The 19,178-nt window shown below is 44.4% G+C and overlaps 2 protein-coding genes across 3 annotated transcripts; one reads left to right on the forward strand and one right to left on the reverse strand.

The window, feature by feature from the left end:
• The first annotated feature begins 449 nt into the window (after positions 1-449).
• Positions 450-7,312, forward strand: LOC147194936 (1-phosphatidylinositol 4,5-bisphosphate phosphodiesterase delta-1-like). The gene is made up of 15 exons (XM_086129474.1): positions 450-564; positions 755-913; positions 1,295-1,523; positions 2,604-2,733; positions 2,872-3,100; positions 3,332-3,533; positions 4,288-4,432; positions 4,493-4,645; positions 4,735-4,878; positions 4,954-5,113; positions 5,486-5,602; positions 5,694-5,872; positions 5,971-6,103; positions 6,596-6,745; positions 6,898-7,312. The coding sequence occupies exons 1-15, from the start codon at positions 465-467 to the stop codon at positions 6,987-6,989; spliced, it is 2,322 nt and encodes a 773-aa protein (XP_085985600.1). The 5' UTR covers positions 450-464; the 3' UTR covers positions 6,990-7,312.
• Positions 7,313-8,795: 1,483 nt separating this feature from the next.
• Positions 8,796-18,979, reverse strand: LOC147194937 (CTD small phosphatase-like protein). Of its 2 annotated transcripts, XM_086129577.1 has the most exons (8): positions 18,040-18,979; positions 14,348-14,508; positions 14,143-14,175; positions 13,248-13,349; positions 13,097-13,153; positions 12,688-12,780; positions 12,059-12,244; positions 8,796-11,486 (listed from the first exon to the last, which is right to left on the reverse strand). In XM_086129577.1, exons 1-8 carry the CDS (start codon positions 18,113-18,115, stop codon positions 11,361-11,363), a joined length of 834 nt encoding a protein of 277 aa, XP_085985703.1. In that variant the 5' UTR covers positions 18,116-18,979; the 3' UTR covers positions 8,796-11,360. The 2 variants fall into 2 exon arrangements, with proteins under 2 accessions (XP_085985703.1, XP_085985704.1); XM_086129578.1 differs by lacking the exon at positions 14,143-14,175 and having other exon boundaries at positions 18,040-18,978.
• Between the last annotated feature and the right edge of the window lie 199 nt (positions 18,980-19,178).

A 19,178-nucleotide genomic window follows, 5' to 3' on the forward strand; every position in this document is an offset into this window, starting at 1 on the left:
TTCTAAACAGGCGCGGTGGATAACGGCACAGGAAACATGTTGGGGGAGCCGGCTGGTAAACGATCTACAGCACCATATTGCTGACCCCCCCCCCCCCCCCCAAAAAAAAGTAAACGTTGACTAATATTTGGAAACATTGACTCCACCGTCTAACTTTTGTTATTGAGTTAAACGTTAATTACCCCGAAATAAACGTTGACCATTTCTTTAAAACATTGACTTCACCTTCCGACTTTTGTGATTGTCTTCAATGTGAATTACTTTCAAAAAATTGCAAAAAAAAGTAATAGTAGCACAACCATTTTTGTAAGTATTGAGGCGAGCAGAGTTCCGTGAGCAAAACGTCTCGCCAGGTTTGGCGCATTTTACAACATGCTCGGGTCATCTGATCGAATGAAAAAGGTGGACTTTGAGTGGTGCTTGCACACGCCCCTTTTGGTACCGTTTCTTGCCCAGCGCTAACCATGGCATGCCTGCGTAAACAACACAAACGCAGCACATCCCAGGACTTACGGCGCTTTGCTAGAGACCCGGGGGTGATTGAAAAGAATGTGAAGCTCCTAGGTAGGCTGCACAATATTGATTTGCGGTAACAAAACGATGGATGTGGTCTTAAGCATGGCACAGGGCTTTAAGCCATGCAATCGGAGGAAGAGACAGCATTAAATCTTTAATAAGATGCTGGCGATGGTGTGATTTTATGTGGAATTTACAGCACCGAAGAATCCGTTCAATGTACGTATCTTTTTCTCAGGCATGGACGGCGACACCGATGTCCAGTTCCTCCTGCAGGGGGGAGATCTTCTCAAGGTTCGCTCCTCCTCCTGGAAGAAAAACCGATATTTCAGACTCCAAGAAGACTGCAAGACGATGTGGCGGGAATCCAAAAGAACCTTCAGGAGGCACCGGACATGTGAGTGCTGTCCTAACTTTGTGGAACTCTCCAGTCAGAGATGTTTAAACCATCGTCGACTGGAATTTTCCATCACGGATCATAAAGAAGAAGACCTTATCCCAGAGCTGCAATAGATCATTTCTGTTCTAGCCGGTGATAAATAACTCTGATAAGTAGTGCGTATAAAAGTTCACCCGTGTGAACTTTGTGCCAAGTTTACATCTATAAATTCTCAGTGTGATACCTGAAATATGTTCATGCTCCCAAACGGCTCATTCAACAAGATAGCAAACGCACTGTAGAATGGAACACAAAGTTTGCTTTTCTTTGTCTCAGTTTCCATGCGCCGAGCAAAATGCCGTGCTCCAAATGACACGAAGGCTTTTCCTGTGTGCACAGTTTCCATCGACGACATCTCGGTGGTGCGGCTGGGTCGTCACACGGAGGGTTTGAAAAAGTACACAGATCAGCAAATGGGGAATTGCTGCTTTTCCATCATCTTCAAGGAGCAGCGTAAGAACTTGGACCTCATCGCCAGCTCTGAGGACGAGGCCAAGCAATGGGTCGGCAGCCTTCAGAAACTGATCGACAGAAGAAACAACCTCAACCAGCAGCAAAGGACAGAACAGTATCCTTCTCACTGCCGTTCAGATTGAAGTCAAAAGACGTACACGCTTCGTGACTGGTGGGTTAGGCAATGTCATGGGATTTTAAATCTACACAATAATTTATAATCTGAAGGGATGAGTTTTTACAGAGATGTACAGGAAGTGGCTCAACACATTGATTTGGTTGGCGATCGAATATTAGGGGTGTGCATCTCTTCAATGGAAGACTATTGAAGTGGAACCATTCGGTTTGATTCGATGCAGTGGCATCTTTTAAATCAAAACCAATTTTCGGATTCAAGTTTTTTTTTCTTACACTGTTATGGAGATGCACATTTATGAAACCTAATGTCCGTCTTTGCAGGACCCATATTGCCTGGGCCATTATCGCCGTGATGATATGTTTCGAGATATTGAGCAGCCCTAATTTTTTTACCCATCAATGTTGCAGGGGATTGGAAAAAAAAATAGTTAAATTTTTTTTTAAACCATTCACACTCACAATCACACATTGGGAGAATTTAGAGTGCTCCATTAACCTACCATGCATGTTTTTGGAATATGGGAGGAAACCGGAGTACCCGGAGAAAACCCACACAGGCACGGGGAGAACACACAAACTCCACACAGGAAAGATGGAGCTGGAATCGAACCCTGCACCTCTGCGCTGTGAGGCGGACGTGCTCACAGTCGCTTACCGTGCCGCCCTGCAGACATACAGTTCCGACAAATATAATGAACAGCAAACAGAACACCCCTATTCAATACTACATAAGATACATCTGTCTCGCATCATCATATTTGTGTGCTTGTGTGAGAGTTTCTTCCATTTTGTTGGAATGCTAAGAAAGTCTGGAGGGATCAGTGGCGCAAAATGTTTTGTTCCGCGACTAGACGGCTTTGTATAGTCCATGCGCCCGGCAGTTCAAATATTGATACACCTGTCGCGAGTGAAATGACCTCTGCATCAGTCCAGTGAAAGCTGATCTCATCGCGACCAAACATGAGGGAGATTGATTTTTAATGTACTTGATTTGTTAGTCCAGAGTTCAAGGAAAGCGCACGGCCGACCGATACTTTCCTGACAATGAACTTGCCAGCTGGATCTTCAGCTGCCTGAGGAAAGCGGACAAGAACAAAGACCACAAGCTGAGTGTGTCCGAGGTCAAGAACTTCCTCCATCTCATCAACATCGACGTGGATGACAGCTACGCAGACATGCTCTTCGAGGTTCTTTGCGTTGACCAGAATTTTTCTTCCTATGCTTCCCACTAGTCTGTAAAAGACAAATTGAATTGACAGCTAGCATGTCATTTAAGGTATCCCGCGATATGAAGACTAACGTACTGTCACGTTAACCTGAAATAGAAATGCGACAAATCAAAGTCCGGATACCTGTTTGGGGAGGAGATCAAAGATTTCTACAACCTGCTGACCTACCGGGAAGAAATTGACGTGATCTACCGGGAGTACGCCCGGTCTACGGGCGTCATGAGTTGCGAAAACCTGGTGGAGTTCCTGCTGCAGGAACAGCGAGAGATGATAACGCTGGCTGAAGCGCGCAAGATTATTGAGAAGTTTGAGCCGGATGAAAAAGGTGAGAGATGCCCGTGTGGCATGGGTTGTTTCATTCACACCTTTGGCAGTTTAGTCTTCTCTGAAGCTAGCGTGCGTACCGGCGGTTCTCAGTGAGGGTCAATCAAAAGGGAATAGTTGTTGATCATTGACCTTGACGAACTCCAATTACATTGTGCGTGATACGTCTAAAATGTGTTCCGTATTGTCATCGGTGCGGACCGCGTGCGCTTTGTTGTTGTTCGATTTGCAGCCAAGGAGAAGGAGGTGTTAACTAAGGACGGCTTCCTCATATATCTGCACCATCCTGATGCCTTGCTCCTCAATCCGGAGCACAAGGAGGTGCACCAGGACATGAGCCAGCCGCTCAACCACTATTTCATCTCGTCCTCACACAACACTTACCTCCTGGAGGATCAACTCAAAGGACCGAGCAGCACAGAGGCCTACATCAGGTGAACGCATTTTACGGGTCTCTACACATGCATTATGTGAATTTATTAAACAAACAAACAAAAAAAGCTAGCGCTCAGTTGTGATTGGAAAGTTTCGAATGTTAATGCGCATGAGTCCAATTCTGCCATGGTGCTCCACTGCGCTTATCGTCTTATGTGCAGCCGGCATTGATGGTTTGGTTACTTTGTCATTGCAGGATTAAAATTTGGTGGTCGGATGGGTGAAGTTATACACCTTTGCAAAAGATACCGAAAACTCAAACTTGCAATTTCCAATGACAGGTGTAAGACAAAATTCGAAAGACGGGGAAAAAGAAAATACATAAGCATGCGTCATATCACAAGAATCAATCCCCTGCGTGCAGTATCTGAATGGCATCAGGCCAGTCTGATTCTAGCTTCGGGGAGGGGGGGGGGGGAATTCACTTAACAGTATGTACAGCACACATGTCATAGCGTTACATGTTACTGCAGTGGTGTTGAACTGACCATGTGCAGGCCACAGTCATTTTTTGGGGGGGGGGGTTCGACAGTATATGCGAGATGCAAAATACTAGAAATGCCTCCACGTGATGCAGTTGCTATAACTGACATCATTAAACGTATTGTTGAATGAATACACGACGATATGCAAACAAATAGAATCTCGGAAGCGTTGACCGCGTAATGCAGAGGCATCTTATTTTTGCTTTTAGGTAATATTACATTTTATGTGGTTTTCATGAGATCTCTAAGCGAGCGATGGCTCTTTCAGGGCTCTGCTGAAGGGCTGTCGCTGCGTGGAGTTGGACTGCTGGGACGGCTCTGACGACGAACCGGTCGTCTACCACGGCTACACGCTAACGTCGAAGATCTTGTTCAAAGATGTCATTAAAGCCATCAAGGAGTTTGCCTTTAAGGTGCGCTCGTTGTATCTTCTCAGATGGTTTCAGTCAAGTCACTCTACGTACCTACCGCAGGCATCGGACTACCCGGTGATCCTCTCCCTGGAGAACCACTGCAGTGTGGAGCAGCAGGAAGTCATGGCCCGGCACATGAGCTCCATCTTGGGCAGCGCGCTGGTCACGTCTCCCCTCGGGGACGACATCCCCGCAAACTTCCCATCTCCCGAGGTGCATTTCCCACCGCCGCCGCTCCTTTAGTCTTCCCTTTTAAAGTCGCGCTGCCCTTCAAAGGTTACGGCCATGTTGTTGTCGTCCAGGAGCTGAAGGGAAAGTTCCTGATCAAAGCCAAGAGTTTAAACAAACTCGAGGCCACCTTCGCTCCGGATGCGGCGGCTGCCGATGAGTCTGAAGTAACAGAAGAAGAAGAGTCGGACGATGAGGATGAAGCGGAGGAGGAAAACGTACGTAGAAAGAGGAAGAAAAAAAAAAGACGACATCGACATTTGCGGCTTATCTTACCTTTGAATTAACTGCAGAAAAAAAGGAAACTGAAGCTCTCGAAGGAGCTGTCCAACATGGTGATCTACTGTAAGAGCGTCCACTTCAACGGCTTTGAGGATGCCAAGAAAAACCTGAGCTTTAACGAGATGTCGTCCTTTAAGGAAAAAAAGGCCATTGCGCTTGCGGAAGAGTCAGGTGAGGAAGTCTTGAACGCGGCCGCAACTTAGACGCGCCTTCATCAAGGTAACGCTTAGGCCTTTGCGTCACTTTCAGAAGAGGTTTTGATTCGATATTTCTTTCATTGTGGTTGTAGATTGCAGTGGTGTCCAGTGGCAGTGTATCGAGAAAAAGTGGCCTCTTTTTTTTTTGGTCATCGAGTTAAATGAAGTCAACCAAATGAAAGAAATACCTGCCAGTAAAACGAAGGGCAGCGTACTGCTAAAAGCGACAGCCACTGACATTGTACGCTGACGTGATCTCGTTGCATTTTGGAAGCGCTCGTGCGGAGGTGGTAGTCCGAGAAAAAGAAGAAAGATTCCATTTTCTGCCGTTGTTTGTTCCATGCAGCGAACGCCTTCATCAATCATAATGTGGACAAGCTGAGCCGCGTCTATCCAGCCGGCTCCAGGACCGACTCATCCAACTACAACCCGGTGCCTCTGTGGAACGCTGGCTGCCAAATCGGTACACGATCTGGAGAGCGCCTCGGGGGGGGAGTGACGTTTGCAACATTTTTGGCCGTGTTTGAGAATCTGCCGTCTCATGTGTGTCTCAGTGGCCCTAAACTTTCAGACGACCTGCGAGGATATGGATTTAAACCAAGGCAAATTCCTCGCGAACGGGAAGAGCGGCTACATCCTAAAACCGGCCTACATGAGGAAAGCAGTCACCGATTTTGATCCGATCACGCTGACCCGAGGAGAGTGGCTGAAGCACAAGACGCTCCACGTCATGGTGTGCGCTTCAACTTCAAGAAAGTCATTCCAACTTCTGCCCGACATCCCGTAAGAGAAGGATGCATGAGCTGATGTGAAACGTCTTCTGGTCACCAGGTTATATCGGCTCAGCAGCTCCCGAAAGTCAACAGGAAGAAATCCTCCATTGTTGACCCGCTGGTTAAGGTGGAGGTGTATGGGGTGCCGGCTGACATGGCTGTGAAAGAGACCCGCGCTGTTGACAACAACGGTAATGCACTTTCTGTATGCGACGTCGTCAAGCTCATTTTAGATGCTACGGTCATGACATCGAACGGTCACCTGCCTCATCTCATTACATCCAATTTAAAAGGCCTTGTCGCATTTAATGAACACAACTCGGGTTCAATTCAACGATACACTAAATGTTGTGTTAATGCCAGAGTTACTTTGAAAATGAAATGTAACCCGATGACCGACAAAATAACCCTGGGCTACAAATGTTTTGACGCACGCTTTGTCACACTCTAAAATAAATAGTTTAATTGATGGATAAAATAAATCCGTTTATTTGAGAACCCACCACCAACTCACTTTAGCTTGACTTGTGCTTCTGACCATGTCTTTGGAAACAACAGCAGTGGCCTTGATATTTCTTGGGACAATTGTTCCTGATTTTTGGCTCCCAAGGCTCCCAAATTAACCTTTGGAATGTAGTGTGCACACGGGGCATTACTATACTTATTCTTCATTGTTCTTTTAGGTTTCAATCCAGAATGGAATGAAAACTTCCAGTTTGGCGTGTACGTGCCAGAGCTTGCCTTGGTGCGCTTCCTGATCCAGGACCATGATTCCACATCCGGTAACGAATTTGTTGCGCAGTACACGCTTCCGCTCAACAGTTTAAAGATGGGTAAGTTCACGTCCATAGTTTTTCTCTTCCTCACACTGAAAGTCATGAAACAGCTGCCTTACTTTAGAAATGACCAGACTAGCTGGTTCAACGCAGTGAAGCCGCTGCCCTTCTCCTCCTAACCGGCTCACTCATTTTGTGTTCACACACAGGATACAGACACGTGCCTCTGCTCGATAAAAGTGGTTACGTCGTCCATGCAGCTGCACTCTTTGTTCACATCATGGTCCTTGATGCTGAATAAAAATCTGCCATCGGGCATGTTTGTGGATCTCCATTCCATAGCCATGACTTTTTTTTTTTTTCAATACTGTTTATAAAAGTGCATATTGCTTTGCCGATCACCCTATTCGAGTAACTTTATTCTTGTTGATTGAGAACAATACTGCAAGTTAGACTGTTTTTTTAGGAGCCGTGAGCCTTCATGGAAATACTGTACAGTGCAAATATGCAAGCGAATGCTGAATCTTTGCGGAGACTTGTTTTCCTCAATAGCACTACACTAGGTTCACAAAGCATTCTCACTATACTAGCATTTCAAGGTAAATAAAACAATGCTCTGTCATAGGTACATTGTCATGTATGATTCATTTTTCCTGGATCACAACTTTTTTTTTTTTTTAAGAGCAAGTTTTCAACATGAATACCTGTCTCCGGAAGTATTTATTGTAGCTTGTCACTTTGTTGGGAGTCCGTTAAAACATTCACATCACATCGAAGGGCAGTTTTTTTGTTGTTTTAACGTTATCGAACATGTTTATTGGAACCTGGACACGTGACCAGCAGGTGGTGGTGAAACAGCATTTGCCAATGGAGAATGCAATTGCGTATGAATGCTGGTCGCGCGCTGAACTGAAATTACCGGTATGTAGAATTAAGTGAATTGTTGAAAAGAATGTGAGACCTGAAGCGGGTAGGGGTTGAATTGGTCAAGGAAGGTAGAAGACGTATTTGGGAGCTATATTGATAAAAAAAAGGGGGGAATATGATAGTTGAGTCAGCTGAAAAAATAAAAGTTGGAATGGTTTGAATTAGGGATCGATCGATGGCCGATGATTATCGATCGCTATTCGGGGGGGGGGAATACGTTATCGGTGAATTTGAATAAAGCCTCTAAAGGCCGATCGGCCACCCTTTATATATACTTGTATCTGTCTATTTTAAAGTAATAAGTGTAGTAAGTATACATAATACTACTGTCCTTACAATCCATAATTTTTTTCAGCGTTTGAGAATTGAGCAAGCTACGGCTTATTTTCAATGCACATGCATTGACTTCGCCCATTATGGCAACGAGCGTCACTGCCGGCAGAGGGCTAACATTAGCATTAGCTTGTGGCGTCTTGCCACCAATCTCAAACATCGACTTGCCGCAAAGCGTTTCAGAATGGGCGCCGGTTGCTGTCTGGACTTGTTGGCTTTCAAGTTTGATCACTGCAGTAACGTCAAATTGTCATCCTATATTCATTTATTCACATATTTATAGTGTAGCACAGCACCATGATATGACGTCACGTCAGAATTGGTCAAAATAACGTGGGTACCACCGAGTGTTCAGATGGAGAAACTACAGTTGAAAACCCAAATGTTCTTTTTTTTTGGGGGGTGGGGGGGGATTTGCACTGTGAAAAGAAATTGCAAGACTTCCCTCGTATGATGTAGCATAATTGATAAAATATATATAAATAAATCCATGTAAGTTGCATCCATAATGTAACTGGAAGAGACACTTTGTTTAGAAACTCGTTTTTAACCAAGACATGTTTAGCACAAAGAAAGTAAGTTCTTTACACAGTAATCGCTGTATGTGTCGCATGTTTAAGATGGCTAATCGCTTTTCCGAGGTACACTGTGATGTAGATTTAAATTCTCATGTCAAAATTGTTATTGGATGCTGGCGATACAGTCGCCTCCTCTCAGAGATAAGATAAATGATATGATCCCTTACTTTGTCCAAAGCTCGAGTGTACTTAAATGTAAATAATGGCCTTCTTGAATGTAAATGAGCTCAAATTACAAGACTACAGAGCGAACAATCATTTCTTCAATATTCTTTTGACCTCAACATTCGACAATGAAGCCTTTTATTATGGAAAGAAATGAGACCGGGGGGAAAAACAAAACAAGATGCTCAAGGTGCCAGTACACACGCATACCCAATAAGAACTGAAAAGTGTTAAAATAGTGAGAATTCGACAACCCCTCCAGATATACACCGACCAAAGAACATAAGCACAGTGAACTCAAGTGTTTTAGAACTTTGGTGTTAAATTCATAAACCCACTGATGAATATTTTAAGTGAGGTGATGCCCGAAAGAAAACCAATATGCGCACACTCACACACGCGTCCTCTGAATAGGAAAGAAAAGACCTGACTGAGAAGTCTCCATCACTGGCAAGTAGGATCAACAAAGGTTGCGGTGAAGGAATTATGAAAAGGATGCAACTTTTTTGGACCAAATACTGACAATAAAAGCTAGAAAAATATCATAATGATACAAACTCTTTTTTTTTTTCTCCTGGAGCAAGTAAATCATCCGCAGGTTGAGAAGAGTCTTATAAAAAGGACATGGCACTGAAACCACTTGAAAAAGATTACTCACTCCCATCACATACATGTTGCAAAAGGAGCAGATTTTTACCTTGAAAATATGGACGTTTTGATTTTGCCATGACCCATAAAATGAGCAACAGAGATAAATGTCATTTTCTGTTGGGTCTAATAGAAGACGATGCCACAGACCTCCCATTTTTCAGAATATTGATACACCCGATGTACAATGGACATAAACGCTTGATGACGTGTCGATGTGGTCAAACATTGCGTTACACGTCCCAAGACAGAAGGCAGCAATGCCAGGTTGAGGTTCTGCCAGTGACCTATTAGTGTTTTAGCTGGTCCGGAAGGACTGGGCGGCCATCTTTAGGTTTCCAAGGCCAGTTACCATGGCAATGAATGACAACCTTTGTTCGGCTACTGTTGCCGAACAGCACAAATAATCATTCAAGTCATGTCTGGAATATTTTGGAAACCTTTTTTGTTTTTCTTAAAAACATTCTAGTAATTTATAGGTATGACCACAAGGTCATACTAAAAGTCGCTCATGATAACAGAACAGCACTGTGAGAAGTGCATGGGCCAGCCCAACCAAACTTGTACCGAGTCTTACGAAGTTCTTCGCACACAAGCCCATCAATCAGGATTATGATTTACGCCCCAAAGACGCTCCTTCCCAAATGAAAATGTTATTGCCATGGTCGCAAATGTTGCGGCATTCGGCGTGCGCGGCTCCTCTCAAACAGGCACTGAGGTGAAGAACAGTTCAAAAAGAGTCTCTGAAGGTAAATGCCACACGCATGTACAAACACGCACACCTCCTCCAGTGATGCACCTCACTGTAACTTGACCAGGAAGAAAAGGGGGTGATCAGTCCAGGCCTGACTCTATGCTAGAAGATGCGAACCTCGTGGTGAGGGCAGGGAGGAGTCGAAGCATGGCACTGTCCTCAACTGTACAATTCTAGAGGAAGGAGGGAAGGGGTGCCAAAAACACCCGTGGATGAAGCTGCACCGATGTGCAAAATACAAATGTGGGCTCCAACGCTGACAATGACCAACACAAAACAATAACAAAGTGTAGAATATTAAAAGTATATGGATTCATTCAACAGCTATGAAATGAATAAAACCTATAACGCAAATACTACCTATCACATGAACACTGTTTTAACATAAGCCCATCAAAAATAGTCCATAGTTTGGCAACTAAAACAAAAGGGAGCAACCAAAAGAATAAATGGCACATTTTAGTTTCAAGATTAAAACCACGACAAAAAAGAAGAACTTGCAGCAGGGAGAAATCAGGTTTACGGTCACAAGCTTTGCCTAAAACAAATCCACTCGCTTTATGTAATACAATGAACGCAGAAAGACACAAAAGTCACGTCTGTATGATGGCACAGGCATAAAAAATAAAAACACCACAGAGACATCTGATGATTCCAAATCTCAGGAAATATGTGATATAAAGATACTTGCGTGTCCACTCGAAAGCATACGGTGTGAAAAACCTGGAGCACTGAGGAAATATGCCATGTAGAAAAGAGCTCCCTGTAGAAACAATACTCACACACAAGGCACTTCATTCACAGTAAGAAAAGAGTCACAGTCCTTCCCGTGACCACAAACTGCCTGCATAGCAACAACACAAGGACAAAATCTTTTCCGACCTTTGTGCCGTTCCACATTAGAAGTTTCAGACCAAAAAGTTTTTTGTTTTGTTGTTGGGGGGGGGGGGGGGGGGGGGTTTGGTTTGAAGCACTTAACCAAATAGTAAAACTTTGTTGGTTTGAAAAAGACCAGAGTTCTTTCCTCATAGCATTTTGTCCCCAATGGTGGCAACTGCAGATCTTCACGTGAGTATTTTTGTTGTTGGGTGAATTAAGTGCATTTCTTCTCATATGAGATGGCACTCCGAATGCAGCCAGTCACCAGGAGATGAGACTATTGTGGTGGGACCCCGCGTCACCTCAGTCGTGAGATGTGTTGGAGAGAGCAAGTTGGGGGGGGGGGGGGGGTGTATAGGTCGAAAGAGGAGGATGGCGAGTGCAGATGCTACCTGCTTCTCAGATTCTGGAGGACCCCGTAAACCTCCTCTTCTTTGCTAAGTCCCTCAAAGACAGGCAGCAGGTCCAGCAGCTCCGTGTCATTCATGTCGTCAAACCAAGATTGGACTGGCACCTAGGGACACAATTGTCGTGGTTTCAAATTTTCCGACATCAAGTACCATCTCAAATCATAACATATTTTCTCTCCAAATACCACCATTAACTGAGGCTGACCACAAACAGATTTTGGCACAGGCTGTCATGTGTGCTATGCTTGGAAACACCGTTAACTGTATCTTCCATGGTAACCAAGGAAGAACACCTGGCACATTCACGATATTCTGTGACAGTTAAAAAAAAAAAAAAAGTCTGATCTCAAATGCTTTGGTCTAAAGCAGAAAACCAAATTCAAGTGTGAACAAGGCCCAAGATGTTCAAAGATGTTTCATCCCTCAATGTGGTAGAACTATGGTGCGTGTGTTTTTTTTAAAATAATGACATGTCGAGTGCAGCAAAATGTATTTTTTTTCCGGTGCACACAACTACTTCATTGGTCTTGGCTGAAAAATCAGCATGTTGCCGCTGCTCGACTGATCGTCTTTTTTGGGGCATGGTTACAGCCACAAATTACTGTTTGCAGATGTATTTTTAAGTACATTTTTGGGTCGGACACATTAAGTCATATCGGGGGGCGGGACAACTCACAGCATTTTCTGGGTGAAAAATGTACGAGGCGGGTGAGTTGTCAACAATGATGACGTTGCTGAGCTCTCGCCCGAGCCGGCTGAGGTCCTTAACATAGTTGCCCCTGTGGAACACGCAGGACTCTCTGAAGAGTCGCGCCCTGAACACGCCCCACTGGTCCAGCAGGTCTGCCACGGGGTCTGCGTACTGGCCAAGCCATATCAAAACAAACATGCTGTTAGTATGCTCGGAAGACAAATATTAACCGTGTCATGAAGTCGACGAACTTTTATTAAAAAAAAAAAAATAATAAAAAAAAAAAGATAGCTTCACAAAGCAGTGTGCCTGAAAGTCTACACCCAACCAACCCCTCACACACACATTATAGCTAGAGGATACAAAGCAGACTTTGTCTATGTCTTCACAGGAGAGGGTTCACGACATCTGTAATATTCTGGAACACATCTAGAGTTTCACATTTGTTCCCCATCAGCACCCCCCCCCGCCCTCCGCATATCACTTACCGACTTATAACTGGCAAACAGACAGAAAAGCAAGATGATTGTAAACAGGTTGAGAGGGCAAAAGAAAATGACCATCATTGACTTGCAAATGAACGCCAAGGCAGTTGCAGCTTGGTCTTCACGCACCTTTGCGAGACTGGCTGTGAAGAGCACACATTCAAACAACTCTCCCATCTTTTGAAGGAACTCGTCCACGTGTGGTCGTTTCAGCACATAGACCTGCACGAAGGCGAAAAGTTAGTCTGAGATAAGGCGCGCGGCAGCTATCGCAACAACTTGAGCGCTTTTCGGGGAGCATCCGAGATCACCGATCCCGCCGTCATTCACGGTTGCGGAATCAAACCACTGCTTTTTGAATTTGAGGCTGCCACCTGGCGCAAGTAATCATGAATAGGCCAACCAGGATAAACACAGCCTATCCTGGATTACTTGAATCAGATAACAACCATTTCTTCGGGATCCTCTCGTGGGTTCACAAAGGTCGTCTTGTCTCGAACCCAAATCAAGGCATATGTATCCCAAGGGAGCGGATTACCTGATGAACTGTGCCATCGATCTCCACCGGAACAATAAAATCTGCATTGCTGATTGGCTGTGGGCAGAACAAAACAACACCACATGAGTCCAAAAGCATGTCCAAAAGTAATGCACCGGTGATGACCAGTTGTGTGTCTGCTCGGTGTTACCTTAAACGAGCTGTGGACGAGAGTTTCATCCAAGTCGATCACAACACACTTTTTACCGTAGTCCGATATTTTCATCTCTGGTAGGAGGTATTTGGCTGGCGGCTGTGCGGAAGACAAGACCGACAACATCCGATTTACTCACAGAGATCGGTGGGAGATGTGAGCGATCCAGAGAGAGGGAGAGACGAGCAGATGCAAAACAGGCACAATAAATATAACTTGCATTAATTATTTAATGTGCACCCCCTGAGCAGAAATGCCACCAGCATCATTTTTATTGAGCCTCTAACGTGTCTGAAATTGGTCTGACACACAGCAAGTACACATGAGGTGATTGAACCTCATTCTTAAGACATCTTTGAGGAGGTAAATCTGTGTTTAGGTCAATGGAGATTTCATGAAAATTTACAAAAATGATCACAGGACAAGGCCATGCATGTGTTAGCTGAGGCCGAGGAGAATTTCTAAAATCATTGATGTTACTCGAAAAGAGAGCCAGCTTGAACAAGAGACTGTCTGGAGGTTTGGAGTTTCAAACAGCTGCTTGTGTGCACATTTATTGGTACACTGATAAGCGTACCATCACGCCAAAATAGCATACTTGACGCCTCTTAACTGATAAACCTCAATAACGAAGCACAAATGGATTCACTTCAACACCTGGATGGACGAGAGCAATTTTGGCTTTCAAATGTTCGTGCAGATCAAGCAACCGAGACACCATTGAAACCCGCAGCTGCCTCAAGGCAGTTGCAGCTTCAGTAGGCTGAAAATGAACTGCAGTGTAGCAGCAAAGCTGAGGCTGTCCAAGGAGCACTGTGGAGCCCACACAGGCCCAACGTGCCAGCAGCGGCCCACGCAAGGCTACATGCAAAGGAAAGACGGTCATACATACACTCGGGACAGGGAGGACCTCGACCTTGTCACACTCCAACACGTGTACAAAATAAGGGCGTGGGGTAAAGGGACCAAAAAAAAAAAAAGGGGGGGGGGTTCATGAAGATGAAGGAAAGACAGTCACACATACAAATGAAAAAAAAAATTCGGAGACAGAAATGGGAATGTTGATATGTACAAGGAGCCGCGTCTAAAGAGCTCACCTTGGGTGGCGATCCGTTCTCCTCGGTTGGAGGGGAAGGCAGGGGAGCTGTGTTGCTATTGGTTGTGGGCGGTTCCACATTGTAGTTGCGGAAGCAGCAGAAGAATGTGCTGAAGATGCTCCTGCTCCTCTGCTTCTTGAGACTGCTGTTGGTCTGCGATGCTGTCAACACAGAAGAGAGAAGAGAAGAGGCTGTTGAGTGAAGAGAATGGAAAACAAGCCGTGATAAATCAATGGAATTGAACACTGCACTGGGACCCCCCACAAAACGCCACAGACTAAGACACTCGGTGACAGAGTAGAAAAGGCCGAACAAGATTTGCGCAAAGACAACATTTTATGCAAAGTTTGTTTGAAAGTCACTCTCAAAGTTAATTTCAAAGAAAATATCTCATCCGCGCAACAAGCAACTCTTTATTTTGGAACATGAAATAAATGGAAAAGATGGAATCTTAAACAGTGAAGCATTGTGGGATGCGGCCAATCGTCCGGGGGAGTCACCTCAATCATGCAGCAAGTCACGTTTTAAGCACGTTGACGTCAAAAGAAATAAGTAGAAATATTAAAATAATATTTAATATATACTGTGTATATTTTTAAAATAATTTCTAAACTAACTCATTTAGAACTGTTAAGGAGTCATTTTTGGCCTCTCACTGAGAATGGAGGGGGGGGGGGGGTCAACTACATGTTGTATGCAGTTCAACACTTTGGCAACAAGAGAAATGTAATTACTCCCACGCAGCCAGCTGTACAACGGCATAGCAATCATGGAGCTTTCTAGTTGAGTTTGCCACTTGTCTGAACAACACTACAAATCTTCAAGTGGCCTTGTGTGTCAGAAGCGTCCACAAAATACTTCAAGGAGAGGTCAGGTCCAAAAGGATTTTTTTTTTTTTTTTTTTTTTTTTTAAACAACAGTATGTTATACGCAGCCCCACAAGTCAAAACACGGCATTCAGGCGAATATGAATTAAGTGGGAAAATGCAGACATTTTTATCCATTTCTGGGGACGGCCATTTTGCACCTTCCTGTCCACTGAAGATGACATCACGGTGCTGAAGGACTCAAGCGACGACCGATCATTTACCTGCTTTCTGGGTTTGGTCATGTGACATTCGCAAGCTGAGCCCTGAGGCGCTGTGATGTCATTTTCAGTCGACAGCAAGTAGAAAAATGGCCACGGCCCCCCTTTCAAATACAAATGTATGTTTTGTTGGCACCAATTTCAACGTGGAATATGTCAGTTCCATTGCAATTATTTCCTAATGAGAAGAAATTATTTTGAATTGGAAAAAAAACCCCACTGAAAGTTGACCGGCAAAGCAGTCCAGAATGTGTTCAGATTCGGAGGTCCCATCACATTTGATGAAGATGTTGGACAAGCAAGCAAAAAAAAAAAAGAAAAAAAAAAGGGGGGGGGGCGCAATCAACCCTGGACTATTGTCACAATCCTCCTATGATCCTGCTACTGTGAAGGAGATGTGCGCGTGTATGCTGTATCAATACTGTATCATGAGAGTGAAGGCATGATGTAAGTGGCACTCCATGTCACAGACACATTTGGAGCCTCGTGAACCACGACGAGAGTCAAGTCACAACTTGAAATAGCCGACCCTCCTCCTATTTCATCCTCACTTCAACATTTTAACAAAGACAAAAGAAGACCCCGAAAAAGACCCAAATGATCGCCAACTTCAATCGACACCGTTTGCTGAAAATGTGGAACCAAAAGAAACGATTTGAAGAAACCGTCATTCTTTGTACGCATGAACTAAGTAGCTAAGCTTGGACCTGAGGTCAGAGTGTTGCACGAGCCAGCAGGGCTGGGAGTCTATCTTTAGGCTGCTGTTGAGCAACTACAGCAATGTAGCGAGTAACTACAGCCGCATGTTATATAACATTCAGTAGCGGAGCGGAGGTGCTCAGATTTTGTCCAGACACACTGGAGCCTGTTCAATTGAAGGAGCAGGTCTACCTGTCAAATTCCTCTGGAACAGATGGGCTGCTAGTCATGTGCGTCGCAGGAGATCGGCAAAGACAAATGAGTGCACAGTAAACCACCATAAACCTCAGCCATCTCATGTGCAATGTGTGACAGAACAGACACTGGATGTTTGTTTGGGACAATTTTCCCAGTTCCTCCTTTTCAAAAAGGCAGGTTTTGAGATCACAAACAATTCAGTTGATTGTCTGCGACTGACTGTTGCTTCATCGCATTTTGAATCCATGGGGGGCAAAAATGGCGAGAACTACATGGCCGCAACTAGCAGTTATTGCTGACAACATTCGAGGACCAAAACATTTATTTTATTCAGTACTTATTTTTGGGGTTGTAATTAATCAAGCCATTAATGAGTTATCAAAATTTGGCTCCACCAAATTTCAGAATGGGCCTAAAAAAATCCACATCGGTCGGCACCCACCACAAATATACAAAGATAATTTGCTATCACGGCCATGTCTCATCTTTGTTACACTTTTGGCCTTAGAGGAGAGTACATTGTTGTGCTTAGGTTAAAAAAAGAAAAAGAAAAAAAAGAAAAGAAAGAAAAAGAGAGTCCTCACATTACTACTGAAGTTGAAAAGGGAAGGGTGAGCTTTAACATTGATATGGGCCCTCCGGTTACAAGTGACCTGGAAACTGTGCCTGTGGTCTGAGGAAGGGGCACAAATCAATGCTGTGTTTTGACCTCAACTATGAGTCATACATAAGTCTAAAAACACAAGTAAAGAGATGAGACTCCAGGTTAAATTCAAAACAGTTAATAAAAGAGGAAATTAATCACATAATTTAGTAACTTATATGATGTAAAACTTTGAGTAGGGGATTTTTTGTGTATGTTAAGTTATGTCAAAGAATTTACTACAAATGCTGTACTCATGGTTAAGGTTAGCTTTTTTTAAAATCATGCATGCATATAAAATGTGACTATGGCATATCACTTCTAATGTTGCTTGCTGTACGGTCTAACAAATGTTTTCAATATGTGACAAAAAAGTATTGAAACATCCCAAGGTGCTAAGATTGCGTTTCGTGGTTTTCCACAGGCCCAAATGAGCCTAAGCGGTACAGAGAACAGCTGGAATGGCCAAGGCAAATCTAAAACGATTTTGATTTTCAGATTCCACGCTTTAGTTCTGGGTAATAGATATTTTTCTTCTCTTTTTATTCCACGGGAACTCAACAATCCTTGCATCCCCGTTTACAAGTGAAAATGGAATAATAGACTTGACAGAACCATCCATCCATCGCCCACATTTATTCTCGTTTACGATGCTTCAGCATTAAAGTATAGGATGCAGGGCAGAGAAGGTTAAAATGACAGGGCGATGGTGTGACATGCAGTTACCGGTTGCAGTTACATGTATTTGGTGTCAAAGCAATTCTTCGCGAGTAGCGTGGACTTCCAGCGTTACCAAACCACCTTTTAAATGGGACAAATTTGATCAACAAGAAGTCTCAAATACTCTTAATATCAATGCTAGTGAATTATGCAGTGAAGATATGTCGGACTTGCTATGAAACCTAAAGCGGGCGAAACGGTCCGATAAACCTGTTGCTGAAAGAGTTTGTATCCAAATACAACTTGTGTTTGCAAGCGATATGATGTTTACGTACAGCGCCAACACTAGAAGTAGTTAGCGAAGCTAGCTACCGTTACGTCCATTCGCCCACCCACTGTTCTTACCTTTTTCCTGGTTGAAGGATATTATTTCTTCCTCCTTCGGGTTGGAAACTTGGGTTATTATGGACATATGGTCCATCGAGCCGGCTGGTTATTCCGCTTTTCGACTCCCGCAATATTAGCCCGCTTGCTCGGGCGGGTATGCTAGCTAACGTGAGCTAGCTGTTTCAATCGAGGGAGCCCACAAAAGACACACAAGCGTCCGAGGGAAGCGTTGTTGCAGCGCGGGTAGCCAGTCAGCTAGTTCGGTGCTCAGTAAAAGCCTCCCGAGGAATGTCATCTATAACTCCGCGCAAAACAACATTCTTTTGGCGGATAACCCCGACAGTGCAAACTAGCTTAAAAGTAAAACAAAACGACGTTGAAAAAACCGCTAGCTGAAGTTAACAACTAGCTTGGCTCGGTTAGCGGGTTAGCCGCGAAGCTCCGATCACCCCTCCACCCCCAAAACGATGCGCAAGCGTCCGCGTCTGTTGCGGTGTCCAAAACACTTTGATGGCCGTCGAAGGGCTACTCTTTTTCCCAACCATACACCAAGACGCTATGAAGTTGAGGAGCTAACTTGTAGCCTGACGCGCTGGCCCTTCATTCCCCCCGTGCACCATTGAGGCTATGCATGTATTTGGAGTTGGATCTGAAGTGGGGCCGCACAGAATCGAGTGGGAGGGGACGCTTTGCATCTGTCATAGATGCTGTGAGCGACTTCTCCGAGCGGCTCGCACTCGCCGAACGACCTCGCTGAAGCTCACGCCGCTCGCTCGAGCGGTAGTTCCCCTGTTATTATTGCATAAACGAATTCGAGGCCTCCGTTCGACCTTGTGTTTGACATACATCACTTCCTAAAGTTGACTGGCGAAGTCAACTGTGCTCTAACGCATAAAGCGCGCTAAACAAATAAATGTTTGCGGCGGGCACCGAAAAGCGTCTCCCAGTTGACGTTTCCAGCGCGTATGTCAGGCAGATGTACGAGTTACCAGTTTGTGTATATTAACAGGACAGAGAGCGCCACATAGTGTCGTAAAGTTGACATTGCTTGATTGTGAAAACATTTTACAATACCGTGGGTCACATCCTCACCCAAACAAATCCTCACAAGTGTTTACTTGTATATTTTCCCAATATAATTGTGAAATGATATACAT

The sequence above is a fragment of the Hippocampus guttulatus genome, chromosome 14 (genome assembly GCF_054856545.1).
Source record: "Hippocampus guttulatus isolate MCC_2025c chromosome 14, RoL_Hgut_1.0, whole genome shotgun sequence".
In the NCBI taxonomy this organism is placed as follows: Eukaryota; Metazoa; Chordata; class Actinopteri; order Syngnathiformes; family Syngnathidae; genus Hippocampus; species Hippocampus guttulatus.